Source organism: Hyposmocoma kahamanoa, unplaced genomic scaffold, assembly GCF_003589595.1.
Source record: "Hyposmocoma kahamanoa isolate Upper Pololo Valley unplaced genomic scaffold, ASM358959v1 65, whole genome shotgun sequence".
In the NCBI taxonomy this organism is placed as follows: Eukaryota; Metazoa; Arthropoda; class Insecta; order Lepidoptera; family Cosmopterigidae; genus Hyposmocoma; species Hyposmocoma kahamanoa.
The window spans coordinates 9,112,532-9,135,400 of record NW_020653853.1 but is presented as its reverse complement, the minus strand read 5'-3'; the positions used below and the strand labels follow the sequence as shown (position 1 = coordinate 9,135,400).

General features: G+C 37.6%; 1 protein-coding gene across 2 annotated transcripts in view; it reads left to right on the top strand.

Moving 5' to 3' along the window:
• Positions 1 to 22,869, top strand: part of LOC113231294 (cGMP-dependent protein kinase, isozyme 2 forms cD4/T1/T3A/T3B-like) — a 219,929-nt gene that overhangs the window by 178,209 nt on the left and 18,851 nt on the right. For both annotated transcript variants that reach the window (XM_026465554.1, XM_026465555.1), the window contains 2 exons: positions 7,094 to 7,313; positions 20,802 to 20,943. In XM_026465554.1, the coding sequence (XP_026321339.1) occupies positions 7,094 to 7,313; positions 20,802 to 20,943 (362 nt within the window). The remainder of the gene's footprint in view (positions 1 to 7,093; positions 7,314 to 20,801; positions 20,944 to 22,869) is intronic.

Sequence of the window (22,869 nt, the reverse complement as noted above, 5' to 3'; positions counted from 1 at the left end):
GGTTTTCTTCTGGTCCTAGAATATTCAGAAATGCTGGAGAATTTTCACATATCCCATTAGAAACTATTACATAAAATTCATCTAACGAAGGGATCATAAAGTTATAAGCATGTTATTTAGTGATCTTTAACCCGCGTTCGAGCGTTTGCGCTTGCCTTGAAACACTTTCGTTCTCAGAGATACTAGTAATTTGCGTTCATTGCAAATTTTTAAACATTTACTGTGTCACTTTAAGTAGTACTAAATATAACTCGTTTACTCGTTTAACACCGGACACATGGATGGAATTTGTTAGCGAGTTACTTTTAAATGGTTTGTTAATACTCTAAAATATTATTTCTTAGGCTACGTGGTTATAAACAAAGATTTCTTTGTTTAAAAATCTCAAATCCAAATGTGACTAACTTTTGTCATATAGTAATCTCTCAGAACGCTCTGGTTTTTTCTTACCGAAAGCAGCAAACACTTATCACTTTTAACTTCGTGTTAATTTTCTATATTGACACCTATTTCTCTTAACTCAGAGAAACTCTAATATGACAGGGTCTCGTGTTTAAATATGATGTTGTATGACATTTGAATAGTACTCGATCGATGGGAACAAAGAATACTTTTTCTTTGATAGAAATCTTCCTATTTACTTGTAACGTTTAATTAACAATTAGCTTATAACAGGGAGTCGTTTTCACTTCACATTGGAGTTGAATTACAGTTGAATTATCACCATTGCTTCATATGTTCATAAAAGATAAATCAGAGAAAACGGTACCACATGAATTGTCCGAAACACAAAGAGGCAACATTCTTTGAAACTTGTCACCTGTTTTCATAAATCAATCCTGAGACGAAGGATTAACAAACTATTGTACTGCAAAGGAATAACTTTTTGCAAGTTGACAGAAGTTGAATGAGTTGAAGAAGAGAGAGAGTTATGAGAGAAGTTGAAGGGCATGCCACTGCGCCCGTTACATAAGTTGACAAATCCCATGTGCCTGTAATTTCACCAGCACCCTTACCCTTCAAAACCCGACCGCAATAATGTTCTCATTACACTTGGCGGCAGAAATAGGTAAGGAGGCAGTACTTCCCTGGACGAATTGTTTCTCAGGGAATTTCATATTTTGACCTACATGATTTTATACATTTTATCAACGGTCTATTTGCATTTGTATAAGGTCTATATTCGCCCCTTGTTCTTTCGATGTCTACTACTTCATAGGACAATAAAATGATGATCTAAACATTCTGATTGTCTATGCTGCCTATGTGTTCGTCTGTTTGTGTGTTTTTCGTTGTGTTTGTCGTTCGAAGTTTTCGTTGATTTCAATTTTCAATTGTTTCTTGTTTTTTCGGAATATTTGCTGTGATTGTATTGAGTAATTACATAAACAAACATTGAACAAGTACCATTCAAAGTTAGTCTAAAAGATTGACACAAATAAATGACAACTGATCTACATATTTGTTGAAATGCACATCGGCACTGTCCATCGGTGTGTGTTTTTTGTTTATTGTGTTACGTATATTTAGGTAAGATATTTAAAGAAAAGAGTATGACATCGCCCTGGCATGATAGACGCCGGTTCCAGTCCTGTTAGATCGAAAATTCCTATTTATTATATCCGATATTTGTATTAATAATTATATTATACTAGTGGGAGGAATTTCACAAAAATAAATCAAAATCGTGGTAGTGAAACATCATAATATTAATTACAATTTACAATTAATAATAGGGGTTAAAGTATGAAATTGCCGATTTGTACTGAAAATCTAAATTGTTTATTTTTTAAATTTTTAACAAATTTATTTAATCAAAATAGTTGCCATTATTATCTATACATTGCTGCCATCTAATGGGAAGGTTATTAATGCCTTTGCGATAGAACTCCGACGATCTAGACTGCACAAACTGTGTGAAAGCATTTTGTACTGCCTCCTGGGAAGAAAACTTCTTGTCACGTAGATAATTGTCCAAATCACGAAAAAAATGGTAGTCCGTTGGAGCAAGGTCTGGTGAATACGGAGGATGACGAATGGTTTCTAACTGCAGTTCCTGAAGGGTCAAAATGGTTTCTCGTGCTGTGTGAGGTCTCGCGTTGTCGTGGAGCAATAATGGTGAAGATCGATTCATGTCGGGGCTGTTTTACTGCTAGTTTTGTCAACATGGTTCGGAGTTCGGCACAATAGACATCTGCCGTTATTGCTTGACCAGATCGGAGAAAACTATAGTGAATAACACCATGCTGAGACCACCAAACAGTTACCATTACCTTTTTATTGGTAAGTTTTGCTTTAGGACACTGTTGTGGCATTTGACCTGGGGTCAGCCATTGCATTTTTCTTTTCCGGTTATCATAAAGAATCCACTTTTCATCACATGTTACAATTCGATCCAATATTCCTTCATTTCTGTACCGGTTCAACAAGGCAACACAAGTTTCAACACGCGTTTCTTTCTGCAGATCGGTCAAATCATGAGGCACCCATTTTTCGTATTTTTTTATTTTATTGATTTGACGCAAGTGAGTCAATATTGTGGGTAAGGTTGCCGCTAATTGCCGCTAATTCCTGGGTAGTTTGACTAGGATCGGCTTCCACTATCTCTCTTAATTCATCGTTATTCACCTGTGTTGTGAAATTTCCATCACGAAAGCGTTTAAACCAAAATCGCACGGTGCGTTCATTAGTAGACCCCTCTCCAAACGCAGCATTGATATTGCGGGCTGTTTCTGCCGCGTTAGTTCCGCGTCGGAACTCGTATTCAAAAATCACTCGAATTTTCGCAGTATCCATCTTTCTTGTCTAAATTGAATAACAAAAACAATTGAAAGTCGATATTCAAATGTTTCAAATTTAAAAAAAAAATCACAGAAACCATTTGAAAAAAGTTTCATTCGAAAACCTCAAACCATGAAGATTCTATGAAAATTCAAAGAACCTATTGCAATAAAACGGCAATTTCATACTTTAACCCCTAATATTACAAGTATCACATCGTCATCCGTTTTTACTATATCTATTTTCACCTCCCATTAATTGTGATGGTATGTGATGGATTATTATTACTTATTAAACAGGTATATAAATAGGTAATATTCCCAAAAATTGCTAAGTTGCTGTGATTTGAATATCTGGACGTAGACAGGTTCTAGGCATAGATTTCCAAACTGTTTGACACACCGCCCGCTTAGGCAAGATAAAAAAATTCAATGCCCACCATCACAAAAAATAATTAAAATACGTATTTTTTATATTAACACAAAATATCACAAGGGAAAAAATTATATATTTGTAGTGTAGTTTATATGGATAATTCACACGCCCCCCAATAGCGGGTAGCTATTGGGGGGCGTGTGAATTAGGCCTAGGACTTTTCAGAGATCACCTTAGGAACCGAATGTTTATGGTAAACGTCGCATTAGGAAGGGCTTTCCCTGAAGAACGTTCATCAATAAAAATATTATTTTTATTTTAAATCCTAAGAGAATAGAAGCCATGAAATAAAATTCATCAACAATATAATATCATTTTAAAATAATAACCCTTCTTATTCGAAACAGGTTCCAGAAATAGTGTTAATTTTTGTAATGTCACGCCCGTTCACTAAATGACTCACCGGTTGGAACTCGAAAGACCAATATAATATAGCCTTGAATGTCACTTTTATAGACATATGAAATCAGATGTTTAAATGTTCTGTCATAGGCTTAGGTTACTTGGAAAATTATCACTTTATACTCCAATTTCCTATAACTTTAGGCATTGAATACGCTTCACTTAAAACAATTTTCGTTCTAAGACAGTCGACAAAATATCCACAAATAAAAAAAAATTACAAACGAATTTGTAATTTTTTTTACTTGAGGATAGTTTGAGGTTTCTGCTCGAAAATTGCAGAACGAAAGTTGTAATTTTTTTATTTTTTTTAAAGAATTTTTTGAGGAAAGTGGGTTTAGTTTCAGATATAGCATTGTCACCTTAACTATTTCTACCGCCAAGCAATAATATGAGCATTACTGCATTTTGGTTTTGAAGGACAAGGGTGCTGGTGAAATTACAGGCACATGGCACTTTTCTACTTACGTCTCAGAGTAACAGGCACAGTGGCAGTACCTACACCTCAGATCTTTACATTTTAAAGTTCCTATATCCTTGTGCCCTTACCACCAGGCACACGATTGTTCCTCCCGTCACTTGGTATCATAAAAAAAGTTTGAGAATTACCAAATGACTTCGTCACTTAACACGAGACGGATTTCTCAGACATTTCGCTGCTACATATTTAAGACTTGGCACAAAATTAGGAAGTGGTGGCCCAATTACAGACAACTGGTTTTTTATTTATAGTTCTCTAAATAACGTTTTTTTTAAACTGTGTGAATCACGATGCTTTCCGTTTTTGTGCTCGTAAAGGTTCTTAAAACACGTGTTATATTTTTTTACGAATAAGAATGTTTGTTATCAATTAAGTGACAGGATAACTTACTCAATGACTTATATAATAAGAACTGTTAATAAATTTGCTAATTGCTCACCTAAAACCATTGAGGTTGTTAACTAATTAGAGTTTTATGTAATTCTAAACGTTTATTTCGAAACGTGTAATATGATTCTCGGTATAACTTTTTGGAAATGGGCTGAAATTGAACTTTTTTAAACTGGCAGCGGCAGATGGAAAGAACACTCGTTCTAAGTTTCATATATGCTATAAAATGCTTAAAACAATATTAGTGATCGGAATAAAATTCATTATCAAAATCACATTTACGTTATTACACCCTTATAAACTAAAACGATAACTGACAGTAGAGCTCCTTGTGAACGAGCTCGTCCAGGGAAGTACTGGCCACTTTGCCTATTTCTACCACCAAGCAGTAATGTGAGCATTACTGCGTTTCGGTTTAGAAGTTCTGTTCGGTGTTCTGGGAAGTGCTTCAATGTGAATTTTGTTGCTCTAGTACACATAGGTTATTGCTGTGGTTATGAGTATAACATATTATGATTATAATATTATTGTAATTGTGTCCAACCTGCAGTAGCAACTTTCTCGTAATTAAGCACTTTTATTATTATATTGGAGTTGGTGTACAGGGTTATTTGTATAATACTAACAACCTCCCAGGAGTATATTACTAACATCATAAACAACAACTTTTAAAAAACTCAGGGAAAACCGATTACGTTTCACGTAATGCGTAGGGACGATAGCCATATGACAAAAAAAAATCGCGGCACTAGAAACTGAAACCATCAAAAGACGACCAGGTAGACCCCAGAGCATTTGGATTGGAACCGTCCAAAGAGACTCGAAGACGATAGGTGTAGATCCTGAGCTTACGTAAAGGCACCCGGAGTAGCGCGTGCGACTAGGAGAGCCGACCCCAAAAGAAATGGGACATAAGGCCAGCACAAATAAAGAGAAGAATTATAAACAACAAATTTTGTTCCATGACTTTTGATAATTCATTACATTCTTTCGTACAAAAATAAAAATAGATCGCTCTAAACGGTGATAGATTTGCGCGACAACAAAAGAAAGCACGGGTAGGGGACATCAGGGAAGGAGAAGTTTCCACGTTTGACCTTACTACCAAATACAGACTGAAAAACAGTAAAATAATGCTACAAATTGTTGAAAGTTTATTTTTGGTACATATATTACGATTTGTAAAAATTCATGGTAGTAATCAAAAGTTATTGTTTATGATGTTACTTATATACTCCTGCGAGGTTGTTAGTATTTTACGAATAACCTGTACATCAACTTGAATATTATTAATAATAAAAGTACGTAATTACGAGAAAGTTGCTTCTGCAGGTTGAAGTAGTAACAATTATGGTAATATTGTAATAATGTGGCAACAACACCAATAATCCGGGTTCAAATCAGTGAATTCCTTGTACCATGAGTACTAGAGCATCGAAATTCACTCTGAGGCACTTCCTAGAAAACCCAGATTAGTTTCAGATCATTTCCCAAAATAGCTTTACCGGGAATCGAATCTCATCGAGCGCACAGATTGCAAACCGTATATGGGCCACCGAGGTCGTCAAATTAATACTATGAACTTTGAAAAATTAATAAAACCGAATGTATGAAAACTGCTTCTACGCATTTGATTCTTAAACATGATCTCTATTTATAACCGACTTTTAAAAACGAGGAGGTTCTCAATTCTAATGTACTTCTTTTTTTGTTGTACGTATGTTATATATACGGTTACTCCTGCTTTTGTGAACTGATTTTGATGATTCTTTTTTGTTGGACTGACGATACCCCGGTATTGGTCCCGTTTAAATTTGAAGAAAATATCCCACCTCTAAGGGTGGCAAACTAGAGGATGAATCTGGTTTCGCGCACTTTTCGGTAACCGATTTCAATAAAACTTGACAAGTAGATGTAATTCCACAAACTTTTGAGGTCCGTTTATTTTAATAAAAAATCAATGTAGAAAATAACTTTACAATATTGTCTCGGGTTTGGGTGTATATGGTAGCGTCGTTGTTTCCGATTTTCATAACACAAGTTCGGAGCAACGCATATTTGTGTAATATTTATTTATTTAGCCACCTTCGGTCCAGCAAACTACAATGGGAAAAGCACTAAATGCCCAATGTACATTAAAATTAACTATACTTGCTTTTGACCCAAGCAAATGCGCTCTAAGTTTTGTATGAAAAACATACTTGTCTTGATAACCTATAGTCCTAGTGGATATATAGCGCCAAGTTTGAATGCTATATTTTTATTTTAATGCACATTAGGTGTTTACGTAATCATAGGAGTAATATAATATAATGCAAACACTCATGTGGGGACATGAGTGTTTGCATTATATTATATTACCCCCATTAGCCCCAGGGAAACCTTATTTTCCGGATGCCATGGCCACACCTATAGACAACGACAAATTACATCCAACCTTACCAGAGAAATAAATCTAAGCCATACAAATATTTCTCCCGGCCCGGGAATCGGAACCGTTCGGTCACGGAGGCAGTTGAATATTGTCTGGGTCTGAACCATTTCACATAATTATGTACATTTTCATGTCTTGATGAATGTCTAATTTTTTCTATCTCTCCTCAGAGGGTCGAGTGGAAGTCTCAAGAGAGAACAAATACCTCAGCACAATGGCACCAGGGAAGGTCTTTGGCGAGCTGGCAATCCTCTACAACTGTAAACGAACAGCCACGATCAAAGCTGCCACAGACTGCCGATTATGGGCCATCGAACGACAATGCTTCCAGACTATTATGATGAGGACTGGTCTCATCAGACAGGCGGAATATACTGACTTCCTTAAGAGGTAAGTTCATTTTTTTACCTGGTAAATCAGTTTTATTTTTTACCTGTCGTACCTATAACGAACAATATTATTTTTTTATGATTATTAATAAAAAAATCGAACATATAGAATTTTTTTTGTACCCGGTGGGAAGAAGAAAAAAATATTTTTCTGTGTTCGATCTTGTGGATTTATTTTACCAAAAATCTCAAATAATACAATTTTTTTCGATGTTAGCGAAAAAAGTATTACATGATTTATAAATTTAATACGATTAAGAATACAAATTTATGACATATACAATTAAGTATATCCAGTTAACTTTATATCAGAATATTTGCTATATATCGCGCATGGAACCTGTCGTAACTCAAAACTGTGACATCGAGGAAATAACAATTTGAAAAAAAAAAATACTGAATGGGTCTCATTGCTAATAATGTAGTTATTTTTATGTATATACTTAATTGTTCATTTATAGCCGAGAATATAAAAAGTGTGTAAATATTCTGTCATGTGTATGTCGGTATCGATCCGTTTTTTGTTTCAAATCGTGTTTTCTCAAATCCATAATTTTGTTGTCGTTGAGTTACGACAGTATATGGTTACATGTATCGTATAACAATTGAAGGGAAATAAATAAGACGGTTACAATGCAGCTATCGTAACCCGTGCCAACTTCTAACTATCTTTTCTATTACTCTTTTAGAATCCATAAGTAGGCCTGGCATTGATAAAAAAAAAACTGTTCGTTCTCAATTATTTTGTTTTTACTAATTATTTACACATGAGTACGAAAACCAAATTAATCAGTTTGTTATGAAATGTAGTTACAAGCGTAACAAGAATATTATCAATTTACAAAAAAAATTTTGGACTGTACCGAAGAAGTGTACAGGGAATTTACACCTCGCACAGTAAAACCGCCGATAAAACAAAGTGCTAACCGCTTTTATCATAACATGTAATAGCATCAATCACTTTGATGATGTAGCCTTGATCTACTGTACACTGCGGAAGACTAGATAAAACATCTTATCGCGAAGACAATAAGAACCAAGTTCAAAAATAGAATATCTCTATAAGGATGTAGGATTGGCTAAATAAAAACATCACAATAAATTCAGTCATTTCTAATAGGATAAATATAGACAAGGTCGATAAAATTTACGTCTAAGGCTGCGAACGAATTTACTGCAAACATGCAGCTAATGCATGAAGTTGATAACGACTTTTTTATTTATTTTGGTACAAACGGTCAATACAATATGAGTTAATACAGAAAAAAATTGAACTATACTACAGACGACTACCGATTATAACACTTAAATATTAATAACATAGGCTAAAAGCGCTTAAATATATAAGTAGAATACAAAAAATTTTTGAACGAAAAGCAAATGGTTAACCTTAGAAGTGTTTAAACAAATTACTGCTTAGAATTGAATAAAATTGAAACAAAACTAATTAACCGGGATGTAAACATACGACTACAGGCTTCGCAAGCAGACTCTCCCCACTAGGCCATGAAGCCGTATCATTACTACTAAATAATTTGTGGTGGATGCTTACCTTAAATCTGTTCAATGAGATACCAAAAATATCCGTATCACAAAATGTATTATTGTATAACGAACGATGAAAATGACTGTTTCTTGTGTAATTCTTACGGAGTCGGGGTGTACGAAAAAAAATATGTATAAAAAATAATAGAAACTTCACGCATTAACTGCATGCAGTCGAAACTCAACTGCATGCAGTAGAGACTTCAACTTCAAGCGTCGATGTGAACAATAGTCCTGGAATCAAAAATAGATTGACATTCTTACGAGAATATATTATTATTATTATTATTTTGCTTTTAATATATTGTTTAATATATAAAAAGTCGCAATCGACATTGTTAAGTAATTGTAAATTTGTTTTCATGTTGACTTAATTTACAGTACATAGAAATCACCTTCTTCATAGCAACATAACAATAGTGGATCTATCTACCGTGAGTCCATCTCGACGTCAACTTTTACACTGAGCTCTAGAGCTAGGCGCGCGGCAAAAACTGCCTGCAGTTAATGTCGACTGCATGCAGTCGATCTTGACTGCATATAGTCAGTTGCGTCTGCATGTCGTAGTATTATACTGACTGTGCGCATGCAGTTCGTTTAGTAGTAGCCTGAGTGTCAAGCTTCATGTGCTCTTGACTGTACCAGTGACGCAATTTAGTACAGTCATTGTAAACATGATTATTTTAAAATAGAGTTGTCCAAACATTCTTGATGACCATAATCAGAATGACCCAGAATCGAATGAGGGCAATGATAAGAATGGAAATCTCATACTTCTAAAAGTTTTAGAATTTAAATTTGTTAAGTAGGTAGTGGCTAGATAGTACTCAATCCTTACGTAAAAGATGAAGTTACGCCACTCCACAACGATCAAAAGGAACGTGAAAGCTATATAATATAAAACTTTCGCCATTATTAATTTATATGCTAGAAATATTTGCCAACTGTCCGGTCAAAGGTTATTTAGATTTTGTAAATTATCCATTATATTTATGCATGATAATGAATTTCATTTCTAATGATGACACTTTCTTAAGACATAAATGGAGAAATTACGGAAAAAATATAATTATGAATTACTAAATTCAGGGCACACAACGATTCAAATCCTGAACAAAATTTCAGTGCGTCATAAAGATGTTTTTATGATATCAAGCGACGGGACGAACAAGTCGTGCGCCTGGTGGTAAGTGACACGCCTACCAGTTGCACTACTTCCCTGGACGAACTCTTTCACAGGGAGCTCTACTGTTACTAAATGTAACTGTAGATCTACTAGATGTGAATGTAGGTCGCCAATATCATAAAAGACCAACACGATCTATTGTAACCTGAGCAACGATAACGAAATCTCAGATTTATAAATAAAGATCTTATTCACGTCATTGGATCTAGTCAAGACATCCTTTTAAGTATCGTTGTTTATATACTTAGGTTATTAACCTCATATGTTTTGACATTTTAATTGAAACAGATGTGTGTAGTTATGCGTGCCTCTATCCATGAGTTCACTTTGGTGTATCACTGCGACTATCAAGTCGCTAGCGCACAAAATATTGTAAAACAATTTTGTATGGCAAATTGCATGGCGCTAAAGAAGTAATAAAAAAGTTCAATATGCGTTCTTGTAACGCTTTTGTAACCTATGCGTCCAAAGAAATAAATGATTTGATTCAATTAAAATCATTCATACATTTATAAATGTTTTAGCACTGGTTAGCGACTCTCGACGGTGATTTGACGGTAGAGCTTTGAACACTGTTGAAATTAGAATTTTTTTAGCCCACCATACATAGCCCCACTCTAAGGAAACCCTATATCGCAGGTGCCATGGACATACATACAGACAACCACAAATTATGCCCAAACTCACGAGATAAATAAATGTAGGCCATACAAATATTTCCCCTGGTACGGGGACCTTTGCGTGGCAATTCGGCATGGTAACCATTCGGCCACGGAAGCAGTTAAAGTTTTATTTCTATGGCTTTGTTTAATGTAAATATTTGTTTGTTCTAATAAGCGACTTAGATCCGATGAAATACATAATATATTTTCAAGCTTAGGTTTCTTTGTCGTTCCTCAACAATACACTGTGTAGGCCTTTTACGATTCCAACGTCATACGTACGAATTCATTAGGATTTAAATGATAACAATTAATACATCTTACTTTTGGTGGTAAAGTACGCATAGATCCTGCAAATATTTATAATAATTTCATAATATTCACACTAATATGAAGATCAAATATGCCTTTCACTGGTATTCAGTTGAAGAGCGCATAAAGCCTGAAGTCTTAGCGAATTTATTTACACAACGTGATATTGTTCATTGCGTATTACATAAATAGAACATAATATCTACTACCAATGTTTGCTGTGAAGAGAAAGACAAAATTTCTAAGTCTTTGTTTGTTGTTTTGGAACACCGCTTGATCTATGCTCATTGAAACATAATATGTCATCTGTTTGTAGATGATTATGTCATCGTTAGTCTTTCTACGACATTTGAAGGGCATGAGTACATTGGTAGGAAGATAGACTGTAATAGAGAGAGAGAAAACACAGAGTATTGCTCTAGAAATTACTAAATTACTTATTATTTAGAAGTAAGCAACTAGAGTTGGGATCTTCGAATCATAAAATAAAATAAAAAATAAATTAAAAGACATTAATTTCTCCACAAAAAATAATAAACATAATACTTAAAAGTAATAGAAAAAACAATTGAGTGATGTGGACAAAAAGGGTAAACACTATTGAGTCTTTACCCTGCTGATTTTTAGTCTTCACCTGTAGTTAGCTGTTCGCTTGGTGCACCAAGCAATTATGCGGAGAGTACACTAAGTAATAACCTACCTTAAGTAATAACTAGTAATAAGTTAAAATTTAATGGCTGTCCGTGTAAAGTGACATACAATGCTGTTGATAAAAATATAAAAGAAAGAGATGACTATAAAATAAACCAGAAAATAATAAAAGGGATGGCCACAATGCTGTAAAATAAGACACAAATGCTAAAAATTACGATCCGCACCCAAACCTTAAAATTCCGAATAAGGGAATTTCAAGAAGGCGTGCATAAATACACAAAGAACATTACCGATGACAGACACAGTCATTGACCTGGAGACATTTGTGCAAATGCAATGGGCATGCAATGGCCCATTCTTATGCTTTCTTCTGTAGTATTAGCATAGCAGTAGATAAAGTTTTTAAGTATATAAATAAGGCAAAAGGATAAATTTGTACGAGTAATTAATCTGTTTCTAAAATTTGTTAAAAATTTTAGATATAAGGAAAGCTAGATCGAAACAGATGGATGTTTATTAGCGAAAAAGACGGATAGAAATAAAGGAAAAATACAGTATAAATATTTGATGCCACATAGTGAAAAGCTAGTAAATAAACATATCGAGTTATTACGTTTTTCTAATTGTTACACATAGAAAATTAAACTATTTTTTCGGATCTATGTCGCGTATATTTGTTTTTTCAACTAAATTAGGTACATTTGTTTGCTAATGCAAACAATAATAAATAAATATTGAATTGCTTCACACACTCGTTTTTCGTCACAATATTATAAAATTGTCTGCCTTACCTATATTCATTACCCAGCTTGAATGCACTTCGTAATTCTAGATAGCATTTAATACCAAGGATATCGTATTATAGAATGCCTTTAACAGTATTACACAGAATCTCAGATTTATACGGCTAATATGGCCGTATATCTTCTTAGAGGCTGTTTGATCTAGATTAATGTCTCTATTCTTGCTCTAGACTGTGTTTTTGACGTTTTACGTATTGTGGTGTAATATAGGCGTCTCCACTGGTTGTTTGACTTTGTAGTTCTCTTTACGAGAGTATCGAATTTAGGTTCGCCTTTTCAAAATTCACCATTATTTACGATCGTTATATTTGCAATTGGAGATGTTTGTTCAGCACTTTCTGATAATGACGTGAAAGTTATAAATAGTTTTTCGCCGAGACTTGTTTGACTAATCGCATTTGATTGTTATTTCCCAATCTCATGTAGCATGTGAGCTAAACTTAAAAATTAACAATTTGGTAATTTTAAAGACAAATTTCTTTTTCTTCGTGGTTATTGGTTGGTCTTCTCTTTTTTATATCGTCGTTGTATTCGAGATAAAAAAATCAATCGGATATTTTGATTATATTAGTGATAAAATGAATTTTATTTTATCATTGCTACATGGTTTATTTGCAAATATCGACTGCTTAGGTTTTTCGGATTTGGAAAGCGATTTAGATCCGAAAAAACTGTTTCTATATTAGACCTTAGTTATTTCTTCTCGAAAGTCGTTCACAATAACAATGCTTGGAACAAAGACTTGTTGAAACCCGTGTCACCTCAGTTACTCAAGCCGACTCGTGCGCAATTTGCGAAATACTTTGCCCGTCACGTTCCCGCATGACATTTGAGGTTTCAATCCTTTCACCTGCGCATTCATTTAACGAAGAATTGCTTCAAAAGTGTTAAGGCCGGTTTTGAGGGTGCTTATCGTATCTATTATGAAATTTTGTCATTCATTTAAGTTCAGGTGTCTACGATGGTTTATTATGAATAATTATAAGTAAAAATTACAGTAAAGCCACTTCACAGTTTTCACTATTCATATTTTAAATCATATTCTAATACTTGTCTGCTTACAAAATAGATGGCTTGTCTTTTGTTTATAAGTTCAATTTCAGCCTATATAATAATTACAGTACAATTATTTTCTTAAACATTTTTCGGGAACCTTCGGATTTCCGAATACACCCGAATTTCTGTCCAGTAATTATTAGATTTGTGTGTATAATGATTTAAATCCAGAACTCGGTACTGCACTGTTGTTTTGTTTTGATTTCCATGTCAACTAACAATAGACCAAGCATGTTAACAAAGTATAAACTGAATATAGAGTAGTAGCTACTTCAAATACTTAATTGCCGATTGAGCTGTCGGTAACTGATAGAAATTCGACGACTGCCGAAATGCGAAGATTGCCGAGAGAATTAAGAAAATAAAAGTCCTGTACTACTTACAACTGTAGACAAATATACATATTCGGATCAACCAATATACTTGCAAATTCAATAATAGTAACTTCTAAAAAAAAATATGCATATTAATCTACTCCACTATTTTACACGTTATAATTGATACAAAGATCGAACAAACTCAAAGAAAACTCATTTATATATATTTTTATTTCGATCCGGCTGATTTGAATTAGCGATAATTTGCCTAACGCGGGTAATCGCTCTCCCAACTGAGCTACGAAATGAGTCGGCACATCTTGTGAATGCGCTTTTTTATAATATCAAGTGAAGGGACGAACAAGTCGTGCACTTCGAGGTGAGCGATACGCCTATCCATGACAGTTGCAGTGGCACTCAGAGCTTTAAATGGTAAAGATCTTAGGGGCACTGCCACTGCGCCCATCGCTCTGAGATATAGTTGGCAAGTCTCATGTGCCAGTAATTTCACCAGCACCTACCCTTCTAAACCGGAATGCAGTAATGCTCACTTTATTGCTTGGCAGCAGAAATAGGTAAGGAGGCAGTATTTCCCTGGACGAACTCTTTCTCAAGGAGCTCTACTGCTACTATACTCGTTTATTTGTTTGCTGCAGACCTAGCGCTACCTGTAAGATAACTCTGAAAGTGTTGTCTTCACTCAGCCTCACTTGGTCTATGTCACTTATGGTCGACCGCACTTGGACGTCTCTTGCTACATCAGGTTCACTCTTCGTTTTCCGTAGTACTTAAATAATTCTTGTACTCAGTAGTGGATTAACCAAGCCACCTCGACATACTTCGGCATCGTTCATCTGCTAGTTACCTAGACCCAGCATTAGAATGTTAACTACATATCAAATTTGAAATTTAAAAAATACCAGATTATGTCTAGCAATCACGAAAACCTAAAAACTCGAATATCTATTTTCAATTTTTATTGAATTGATATTCAATTATTTTTTGTGAAATTACTCCACTAGTTTGTTGTAATCATTAATACAAAGATCGAACACTCAGAAAAAATTCCTTTGATCCGGTCGGAATCGAACCGACATCTTCTTGCATACCGTGCCAGACGCTATACCAAATAAGCCACGGGACGAACCAACGGACCCAACGAATTTGTATCTGTGCTTGCGTGGTGTCTTTGTATTTGGTTTTTCAACGGCTTTTTAGTCGTAGCGCCATCTCTCTCTCTCATCTTAGCGTTGTCCCGGTTGCGTCCTCAGCAGGGTTGCTGCGGAGCCCGGGGTCCGCTTTCCTACTTTTTCTCCTCCACTTTGCACGGTCTTCGGCATCCTTAGTGGTGAGACCATTGGCACGCATATCACCCTTGGCGACGTCAAGCCAGCACTTCTTGGGTCTGCCCCTTCTACCGGGGCCCGGCGGAGGTGGCATAGCCAGACATTTGTTTCCCACGTAGCATGCCGGTTTCCGTAAGATGTGGCCGTACCAACGTAGGCGGCTTTCTTGCAGTTTATCTGCAATGTCACGGACATGAAGGCTGCCGCGGATGCGGGAGTTTCTGACACGGTCTTTCCGTGAAACTCCACACATCCAGCGCAGCATCTTCATTTCCGTGACACGCAGCTCCTGCTTATGACGCTCAAGTACGGGCCACGTTTCACTGCCATATAAAAGGACAGGCCTAATGATGGATTTATAGACCTGTCCTTTCAGCTTAACCGGCATCTTGGGGTCACAAATTACACCAGTCACCTCACGCCACTTTGCCCAAGCGGCTGCGATTCGGGCTCTGACGTCGCAGTCGATGTCTCCGGACGCGCTAAGTACAGATCCCAAGTATTTAAACTGGCCCGTAGGCTCGACCGCGTCTTCGCCTATGCGTACGGGTAGGGGATCTGTAGCGTTGCAGACCATGTACTCAGTCTTCGCCACATTTAGTCTCAGACCGCCGTTCTCAAGCGACTCCTTCCACACATTCACTCGTCGTACCAGTCTCCCTCTATCCGCATCCGCCAGCGCGATATCGTCAGCGTACATAAGCATCCACGGGGGTTGCTCATGCGTGTCTCGGATGGAGCTTGAGACCTCGTCTAATATCACGCTGAACAGATAGGGACTGAGAACTGAGCCCTGGTGAACTCCGACTGTGACAGGGAAGGGTTTAGTGTCACCAACAGCAGTCCTAACCATGGATTCGGAATCGCGGTACATGTCTCGGATGATGTCAATATAAGCTTCTGGTACCCCTTTGGATCTCAGTGCCCACCAGATCATTACACGGGGGATACAGTCGAAGGCCTTCTGCATGTCAAGAAACATGAAATGCAGAGGCGTATTCTTCAATCTGTATTTCTCCATGATGACCCTTAGGGCAAAAACAGGATCCATGGTCCCAAGACCAGGCCGAAACCCATATTGACCCTCCGAGACAGCACTCTCCTGTCGGATCCGAGAGTCTATTATACGCTCGAAGAGCTTCATGGTGTGGGACATGACCTTTATGCCCCGATAATCGCCACACTTCTGCACCGATCCCTTCCCTTTGAAGACTGGAGTGATAATACTCAGTCTCCATTGGTTAGGGATTTTACCGGTGAGGAGCACGCGATTAAAGAGGCCGGTAAGGATGCCCACACCACGGGGACCCATTGCCTTCCAGGCCTCGATGGGAACCCCATCGGCTCCGACAGCTTTCCGATTCTTCATGCGACGAAGAGCTAAGTGGACTTCCTCAGGCGTTACCGGTCGCACTAGTCCCTGATTCGGAGGGAGGACCGGTGGCTGCACCTCTCTGTGCTGCTGATTCAGCAGCTCGTGGAAATATGAGCGCCATCTCTCCTTCACCGCGTCGACCTCGCATATAAGGTTGCCATGAGGGTCTTTAATGCAGCGACACTTGGAAATATCTTGTGCCGCTAAGACCCTCGAACGTGCCAGCTTAAAGATAAGCTTCTGCCCCTCAGACGATTCCAACTTGTCATACAACGGCTGCAAGTGGTCCCGTCTGGCTCTGGCTACAGCTTTCTTAGCGGCACGTTTGGCATCCCTATATGCGTCGCGGTTTTCAGAAGATTCGGACGCTTGCCACGTTTTGAAGAGGGCTTTCTTCACCCTCACCTCCCTCTGGACTGTGTCGTTCCACCACCAAGTTTCTTTGTCACATTTGCGACCACCCTTGGACAAGCCCAGCACCGCTTTCGCCGCCTCAGATATGGCAGCCTGAATGTTGTCCCAGTGGTTCTGGACTAGATCACCTTCAGTGTCGGCGCATTTATCGCCGATCGCTGAGATGAACTCCTGGGACGTGGTACTATCAAGCCGCCACCATCTGATTTGGCGTCGGCAGCGCTCAGCGGGCTTGTCGGCCGGCTTTACGCAGAGATCCATGACAAGAAGACGGTGTTGCGCAGTGAGACTCTCACCTGGTATGACCTTGCAGTTGGCCACTTTGCTGATATGGTGTCTCCTGGTGAGTAGGAAATCGATTTGGGTGGCGTGTCCGCCGCTCTTATAGGTGATTAAATGCTCGGGGTTCTTTTTAAAGAACGTGTTCACGATGGCGAGATCGGCCGCCGCACACGTTGTGAGGATGTCTCCTCCCTCCGCGTTGCGACTGCCGTACCCGTAGCCACCGTGGACCCGCTCGAACCCTTCACACGCCTCACCCACATGACCATTCAGGTCGCCACCCAAGACGACTGCCTGAGACAAAGGAATGGCACTCAGCACTTCCCCGAGTTGATCCCAGAACCTCGCCCTGTCCGTGTCGCTGCAACCGGCCTGAGGTGCGTAGGCGCCTATCAAGTGGGTCACGACCCCTTCGATAAGCATCCTCACTACCATAAGCCGGTCGCTAAAGCGTTTCACTTCCAGGACGTGATCGTGAAACTCCTCGGAGAGCACCACGGCCACCCCGTTCACGCCCCCAGGAGCACCGGTGTAGATCAGCTTGTAGCCATTCCCAATGAGCCGGGATCTGCTGCCTTTCCACCGAGTCTCCTGCAGGAACGCCACGGCGACCCTCCGCCTGGAAAGCACGTCTGCTAGCTCCCTCGCGCGTCCAGTCAGCGTGCCAATGTTCCAAGTGGCAAAGCGGAGCTTCCTGTGATGGGTAGGGGCTCGCCTCTTTAACCGTGCCCACCCTTGACACGGTAGCCCTAGTCCACTTGCCACAGAAGTCGGGCGAGGCTCCTGCGCGCCGTTTTGCGGCGGCGCCCTATCCCTATGCCATATCCTTCTGTTGACTTCCATAAGTTGATGTGGCGGTGTTGGTTTTTACGGGAGCGACTGCCGTCTGACCTCCCAACCCCCGAAAGGGAAAACCCCTCGCTAGAGCCTCGTCCGTCTATCAGCAGGCGCACCACTTGCAGGTGAGGTTAGCTTGGGCTCCAAGATGTAGGTGGAGCCCCCAAAACGCCCAAGTCGTAGCGCCATCTATGAAAGATTTATCACCCAGTTAGTACCTATACAGCTACTAATTCTGGCGAGAGATGTAGCTATTCACTGTATTTTAAATTTTTATTGAATTGATATTCAATTATTTTTTTGTGAAATTACTCCACTAGTTTGTTGTAATCATTAATACAAAGATCGAACACTCAGAAAAAATTCCTTCGATCCAGTCGGATTCCAATCGACGTCTTCTTGCATAGCGTATCAGACGCTATACCAACTAAGCCACGGAACGAACCAACGGACCCAACGAATTTTTCTATGTGCTTGCGTTGTGTCTTTGTACTTGGTTTTTCAACGACTTTTTAGTCGTTGAAAAACCAGGCGCTAGCCATCTATGAGAAATCTATGAAAGATTTATCACCCAGTTAGTACCTTTACAGCTACTAGTCCTGGCGAGAGATGTCGCTATTCACTGTATTTTGAATTTTTATTTAATTGATATTCAATTATTTTTTGTGAAATTACTTCACTAGTTTGTTGTAATTATTAACACAAACATCGAACACTCAGAAAAAATTCCTTCAATCCGATCGAAATGTTTAATGTTTTTTTATAATAAGGGGAATTTCTTTTTTTATAATATCAATTAAAGGGATGAACAAGTCGTGGGTCTGATGGTAAGTTACACGCGTGTCCATGACAGTTATAGTGTCACTCAGAGCTTTAAATCGCAAAGATCGGAGGGGCACTGCCACTGCACCCATCATCCTGAGATATAAGTTGACAAGTCCCATGTGCTTGTAATTTCTTTCCACTCCCTTCAAATATTTGTTATTATAAAGAAATTTTTAAATGCCTTGCGAATATACAACAATTTTAAGTACAATTACTTTCTTGAAAATAATTTTAAAATGAGAATAAAATAACATGAATTTGACGATTTCATTCTCATCTCTGAGCTCACGGGTTCGATCCTCGATCGGGTCAATGCGGAGACTAACTTGTTTACATCGTCTCGGGACTGGGTGTTTGTTTGCGGTACCATCGTTGTTTCAGATTTCCATAACACAAGTTCTTTAGTTACTTATTTTGGGATCAGCGCAACGTATGTGATGTTGTTGTTTAATATATTGAGTAATCTAATATAATAATAATAACGCACACACTCAACATAGCTCCGCACTAGGGAAACCCTGAGTCGCGGGTGTCATGTACACACACACAAACAACCACAAACTACACCCAAACTCACGAGAGAAATAAATGTAGACCATACAAATATTTCTCCCGGCCCGGGAATCGAACCTGGGACCCCTGCGTGGCAGTCCGGCATGGTAAGCGTTCGGCCACTGAGGCAGTTATTTACAATTCAAATACATTACAAATACTTTCTCAAAAAATCACTTAAAAAGTAACAATAAAACAACACATCTATCCATTATATGTCATTTATGTGGTTTCGTTTACACAATAAATATTAAATTCTGTAATCATTAATTTTAATAGTACCTCATAGGAATCATTAAATATTAATCGTATGTAATAAAAATCCGTTCACGATCTTAGCATTAAACTTCAAAACAGTTATAATAATTCAAAATATTCACTCTTTATTGTGGAGCCTGAGGCTAGTTTAAGAAATACGATTTTCAATCGATGTATGTAAATTGTATACAGAAACCTAAGACTGTTTTCAAAGTTAATACTTGTTATCGGTCTCAAAAGCCCAAACCATTACCATAATTATTATTAATAATAACATTTGAACTAACATCTACGAAAAAATATAACCTTTAAAGAGTTTCTCATGCTGCACAGGGAAATCTGCCTAATGAACTAGTTGTAGTTTTATTTGCTCATCTATCAAATAAACAAATTTCACATTTAGAATTACATTCCCTTCACTTTTCCCTAACTAAATGGGGAATGTAATCAATATTTTTATTAAGAACTTATTGACTGTGGCTTAGAGCAAAACAGGTTTTTAACCGTGGTAGTATAGCGTAATTAATTTGTGATTATTACATAACAATGTAGAGCGGTTGCATTAAATTTTAACTACTACATCAATTGCAAAGAAGCAGGTTTTATAATGAAATATTAGAAGATATAATTATAACTCAAGAAAATTATGTAGTCGTACTAGATACATTTAACGAGACATTAGGTGTCACTAAAAATAATAATGAACAAAGCCACGTTCTGAGGCATATTATTAATTTGATAAAATGACATTGCATTATTAACGAGCACATTATGTTAGGAAAATTGCGGATTTTAAAACTAATGAAGCCAAGTGAAAGTTTCATTATACACGCTTCATTAATTATGTTAAAAGTTAGCATACCGATACACGAACTGAATTCGATATTTTTAGTTTAGTCGTTCAAACGGTCGACATGGACAAATATATTTTTGATATCTTATTTACTTACCACGGTTTTGTAACATCTTTTACCGTTATAATGTCTGATACGTAACGGAGTTACCTTTTTCTAATGACATAATAACTGTGATCCACTTTAAGATTTTTATGTTTTGTTCCAACAGTGTTCCGATCTTCAAGGACTTGCCTGAAGACACGCTGATCAAGATTTCCGATGTGTTGGAAGAGACACATTATCAGAACGGTGATTACATCATCAGGCAGGGTGCGCGTGGTGATACCTTCTTCATTATATCCAAAGGACAGGTGAGTCAATTTAAAAAGTAAATATTTTAACTATATATACACTCGTACATACGTCTTGTAAAACAACTCTGCAGGACTTGGGCTGCAGATTAGGGACCTTACAAACATCATTAAATTGCTTTGTAGATGCGCAGGTTTCCTCGCGAGGTTTTCCTTCACCCAAAAGCTCATGGTAAATTCCAATTTAAATTTTGCACATAAATTGTGAAAAACTCAAAGGTGCAAGTCTGGATTCGAACTATTTCGAACCCATGACCCTCTGCTTGAGAGACGGTAGGCCAAACCATTAGTCTACCACGGCACCATATATATTGTATATATCTTGTAAAATGATTATTGTCAACTTGGCACAATAAATTACTATTTTAGCTTGGGTAATATGAAACCGTTAGTAGTTGACAACATCGTACAACTCACAAACAAAAATAAATTCAAAACATAACTATTATTAGAACCACATGTTCAAAAAGAGACAGATAGTGGTCTCTCACTTCAGCATCTACAAACGCATTGAAATTCAAATTTTCAAATCGGAATTGTAATCGGAATATTAGAGATCACTGAACCAATTTAGTACCGTATCGAGGCACCCAATACAGTTAACACCACATCTGTCAATATACATTCGTAAACAATGGTTGATATAAATAGAATTAGGTCGACCGACTGGTCATTCGCCTTCACGAGCTAGCAGTTCCCTTTAGTTTCTCTAATTCCGTGTTCTGTACGTCATTTTTGTTAACAACAACAAAATTTAAAACTTCTATGATGACTTTGCTGATGTCCAAAAATACTATTGGACTAATTACACGATAGTTCGTAAAGTAACAATTGTCTCGTTAAGGAGTAACAAGAGAGATTTGTCGTATTTCTAATTTATTTCGATGACACTATAGTAAAGCATATTCTACCTACTCGTTAAATGTGAGAAGATGTTCTCTAAACACGAAAGTCAACATTTTCACTTTCGTTCCGCGGATCAACTTTCGAGAGATCAACCGTTCGAAGCGACGTGACTTCTTCGCCTTTAACCACGCCTCTGTGTTTTGTAAACATAATTCTAAAGCCGTCACTTCGTAATTCGATTCTTACACTATCCGTAATCATATTTCGCTTACGAAATATATCATAACAATAACAATAATTTCGCGCGATAGCGGATTTCTTTTTGTTTATTCGTACCGTAAATTTTCTTGCCTTTCTAAATTGCTCTCTGGTCTACCGGTTCTGAATTAATTTTAAGTTATATAGGTAGTTACATGGCTGTTGATTCAGTAAACGTATAATGTATCGTGTCAAAGACGGAGACTGTGGTAGTAGCTTACCTTGGCATTTAACTTTAGTTCTCAGTAACTTTTCTGCGAAGTCTGAATCTTAGTTCTATAAGTTCAGACTGTTGTAAAGTTTTTGCGTTATACCAATTGAAACGACTTGTTGTAAAAACTTAACATGTAATGAGTTTTTCAGATGCATTATAGAGCGTTTCTAGTCATTACTTTTTACTGCTCTCGGCTTTAAAGTATTGGGTGTATCGAATTCATGTCCGTGCTTTGAAAGAGCGTTCAAAACATCGTGTGACTAAATTTTTTTATCGTAGAAGCTGTAGAGGCCAAAGTGCTGTGCTATTGTACCTACAAGGTCAGCGTACTGCGCATGCCAGAGGTTATGCGCTCGGGCATTTTGAGGCCAGATTTTTGTACTCTGTGAGAAATATCCAACAATTTCTCGTTTTACAATATGCGCGTGTATTATCTGGCATGAATACTAATGACCGGTTTGGATAGAGTATTTTTTCTTTAGTAAGTCTTTGTTACATAGTTATTTTAGGAGGTTTTTGTCAGGTTGCTGTGTTATGAATATGGCCTGCGTCCATTTGAAAAGCGTGGGCTGAAGCGTGGTTATTAGGATAACCTCGTCGCGTTTGTG